Below are 3,551 nucleotides of genomic sequence, written 5' to 3'. Positions count from 1 at the left end.
TGGAAATCGGCGTTTGGGACGAGAATTGCTTGAGCGGAATCCCGCCGAAGTGCTAAGTGAGCCATTGACACCTTGCAAAAATAAAGGCGAAAGCCCAGGCAAGAGCGGCGCCTTAAAGGGCCAGAAGCCCCGTCGCTCCCCACGCTCGGGCGCCAGGCGAGATCCACCTTAAGCGAGGCTGCCGAGTCGGGGACCCGCTCCCCGCCCGGAGCCCTCCTGATAGGTCGCCGGCACAGGCGAGGCGGAGCCCGGCCGCCCTCGGAATAAAGAGCCCCGAGAGCGCGGCCAGCGGATTGGCGCTGCTGGAGCCGGAGAGCGGGTGAAGTTGCGCGCAGGGGCCGGTGGCGCTCGCTCAGGTGGCAGCGGCAGGAGCGCGCCGCGAACCGCCCGCGGCCGGGCAGAGAGCGGCGCCGCGCACGCCCGGGAGGGAGTCCCCGCCGCGCCGGCCACCGGGGCAGCGTGGAGCGCCTAGCACCGCCGCCGCCGGCCAGCAACCTCTGCCATCTTGACCCCGGGAAAGTTGGAGCCAGCCGGGAGAGGAGGATGAGCGCCGGGCGGAGCGGAGCGGACTGAGCCGCCCAGCCGGGCGGGAGTGAGAGAAGCCGCCGCCGCTCCCTCCTGGCCGGAGCGCGGACTTGTCGAGAGGGGGGAGCGAAGGCGGCAGCGACCTGGAGGCTCCGCGGCGCCTGGGAGAGGTGGCGGCAACTGCGAGGAGAGCGCAGCAGCCCGGCGCCCCGCTGGCCGAAGGGGGACGAGCGCGGCTGGCTGGGGCGCTGCCGGAGGAGCCGGTCCGGTCGCGGCCGCCGCTCGGCGAGCATGGAGCGGAGTTACCTGCTGGCCCTGGCCGTCCTGCCGCTGCTGCTGCCGGCGTGGTGCCCGCGGCAGTGCTGTAGCTCGGCCGCCTCGGCCGTGGCCGCGGCCGCGTCGTCCTCTTCCTCGTCGTCCTCGTCGTCCTCGTCCTCGTCGCCGTCGTGCCAGGAGATCACGGTGCCGCTGTGCAAAGGCATCGGCTACAACTACACCTCCATGCCCAACCAGTTCAACCACGACACGCAGGACGAGGCCGGCCTGGAGGTGCACCAGTTCTGGCCGCTGGTGGAGATCCAGTGCTCGGCCGACCTGCGCTTCTTCCTGTGCAGCATGTACACGCCCATCTGCCTGGAGGACTACAAGAAGCCGCTGCCGCCCTGCCGCAGCGTGTGCGAGCGGGCCAAGGCCGGCTGCGCGCCCCTCATGCGCCAGTACGGCTTCGCCTGGCCCGACCGCATGCGCTGCGACCGCCTGCCGGAGCAGGGCAACCCGGACACGCTCTGCATGGACTACAACCGCACCGAGATCGCCACCGCCGCGCCGCCGCCACCGGCCCAGCCCAAACCCCCGCCGCGCAAGCCGGGCGGCGCGGCCAGGAACCCGCCGCCGCCGCCCGCCGAGCCCCCGCCGCCGCCGCCGCGCAAGGGCCGCCCGCCCGCCGCCGCCCCCTGCGAGCCGGGCTGCCAGTGCCGGGCGCCCATGGTGTCGGTCTCCAGCGAGCGCCACCCGCTCTACAACCGCGTCAAGACGGGCCAGATCGCCAACTGCGCCCTGCCCTGCCACAACCCCTACTTCAGCCCGGACGAGCGCGCCTTCACCGCCTTCTGGATCGGCCTCTGGTCCGTCCTCTGCTTCATCTCCACCTTCGCCACCGTCTCCACCTTCCTCATCGACATGGAACGCTTCAAGTACCCCGAGCGGCCCATCATCTTCCTGGCCGCCTGCTACCTCTTCGTCTCGCTGGGCTACCTGGTGCGCCTCGTGGCCGGCCACGAGAAAGTGGCTTGCAGCGGCGGGCCGGCGGCGGCTGGAGCAGGGCCCGCCGGGCCCGCAGGGGGCGCTGCAGGAGCCGCAGCGGCTGCAGTAGGAGGGCGTGGGGCAGCAGGGGGCGCCGCAGAGCTCCAGCCAGAGCTGGCCGTGGCGGAGCACGTGCGCTATGAGAGCACAGGCCCCGCCCTCTGCACCGTGGTCTTCTTGCTGGTGTACTTCTTCGGCATGGCCAGCTCCATCTGGTGGGTCATCTTGTCCCTCACGTGGTTCCTGGCCGCCGGCATGAAGTGGGGCAACGAGGCCATTGCTGGCTATGCGCAGTACTTCCACTTGGCGGCTTGGCTGCTGCCCAGTGTCAAATCCATTGCTGTGCTGGCCCTCAGTTCAGTGGATGGGGATCCCGTGGCAGGCATCTGCTACGTGGGCAACCAAAGCTTGGAGAACCTGCGGGGCTTTGTGCTGGCCCCCTTGCTCATCTATTTGGCCATTGGTTCCATGTTCCTGCTGGCCGGGTTCGTGTCGCTCTTCCGCATCCGGAGCGTCATCAAGCAGCAAGGGGGCCCCACCAAGACGCACAAGCTGGAGAAGCTCATGATCCGCCTGGGCCTGTTCACGGTGCTCTACACTGTCCCCGCGGCCAGTGTGGTGGCCTGCCTCTTCTATGAACAGCACAACCGCCCTCGCTGGGAGGCCACGCACAACTGCCCCTGCCTCCGGGACCAACAGCCCGATCAGGCCCGCCGCCCAGACTATGCAGTTTTTATGCTCAAGTACTTTATGTGCCTCGTGGTGGGCATCACTTCGGGAGTGTGGGTCTGGTCCGGGAAGACGCTTGAGTCCTGGAAGGCCCTCTGTACCCGCTGCTGTTGGGCTAGCAAAGGGACTGCTGCCGCTGCCGCTGGGAGCCTTGGAGCAGTTGGCGGAGGAGGAGGGGGCATGGTGACTGCAGCTGCCGTGGGGGGACTGGGGGTTGGAGGGGGGTCCCTGTACAGTGATGTCAGCACTGGCTTAACGTGGAGATCGGGCACTGCCAGCTCTGTTTCCTACCCCAAACAGATGCCCTTGTCCCAGGTATAAAGGACAACTTGAGGAGGGGCAGAGGCCGTTAACTGGACTATCCCTCCCTCTTCATTAATGAACTTCTTAATGGCAGAACAATGCAGCCGCTGGAGCCCCCAAGTGTCAGCTCCCTTTACTCTTCTGGCCTTTCGACTGTGTGCAGGGAACCACTTCCTTCAAGGCACCAGCATACTTTGTGGAGGGAATGGAAACCTTTCCAGGCAAGAACTTTCTAAGCCTCTCTTTGGACTGGCCAGAGACACCCCAACCCCAATACACACACGCACACCTTTGTTGAATGGGGCTTCTCTGCATGCTCTTTTTCCTTTCTTCAAAATCAGCTTGAAAATCAGCTGTCTGAGAGGACTGCCGGGGAAGGGGGGAAGAGTTTTAAATTTAAAAAAAACTGGCAGATGCCTTAAACACAATCAAACCTATGTCTTAATTATATACCCCAAATAAATACGGGTTTCTTATGTTAAAGGATGTATTTATATAATTATTTGGTACCTTGTACAAAACGTGTAAAATATGTATATATCCAAATGCTATACAGTCTGTACATTTTTTGTAAAAAAAAAAAAAAGTTTAGAGGCTTACTCTTACACACACACACATACACACACTTCCTCTCTCCCAAGAGCAAATATTTGAATATTCTATTTTGTCAATAAAATAATGATAAATGATTA

At 63.6% G+C, this 3,551-nt stretch overlaps 1 protein-coding gene across 1 annotated transcript; it reads left to right on the top strand.

Annotated features, from left to right (window-relative positions):
* Positions 1-315: 315 nt before the first annotated feature.
* On the top strand, positions 316-3,551 carry FZD8 (frizzled class receptor 8). The gene has a single exon (XM_054992027.1). The coding sequence runs from the start codon at positions 817-819 to the stop codon at positions 2,875-2,877; it is 2,061 nt and encodes a 686-aa protein (XP_054848002.1). The 5' UTR covers positions 316-816; the 3' UTR covers positions 2,878-3,551.

This window comes from Eublepharis macularius, chromosome 11 (genome assembly GCF_028583425.1).
Source record: "Eublepharis macularius isolate TG4126 chromosome 11, MPM_Emac_v1.0, whole genome shotgun sequence".
NCBI classification, from domain to species: domain Eukaryota; kingdom Metazoa; phylum Chordata; class Lepidosauria; order Squamata; family Eublepharidae; genus Eublepharis; species Eublepharis macularius.
The sequence above is the reverse complement of the archived record's forward strand: the minus strand, read 5'-3'. Positions and strand labels throughout refer to the sequence as shown.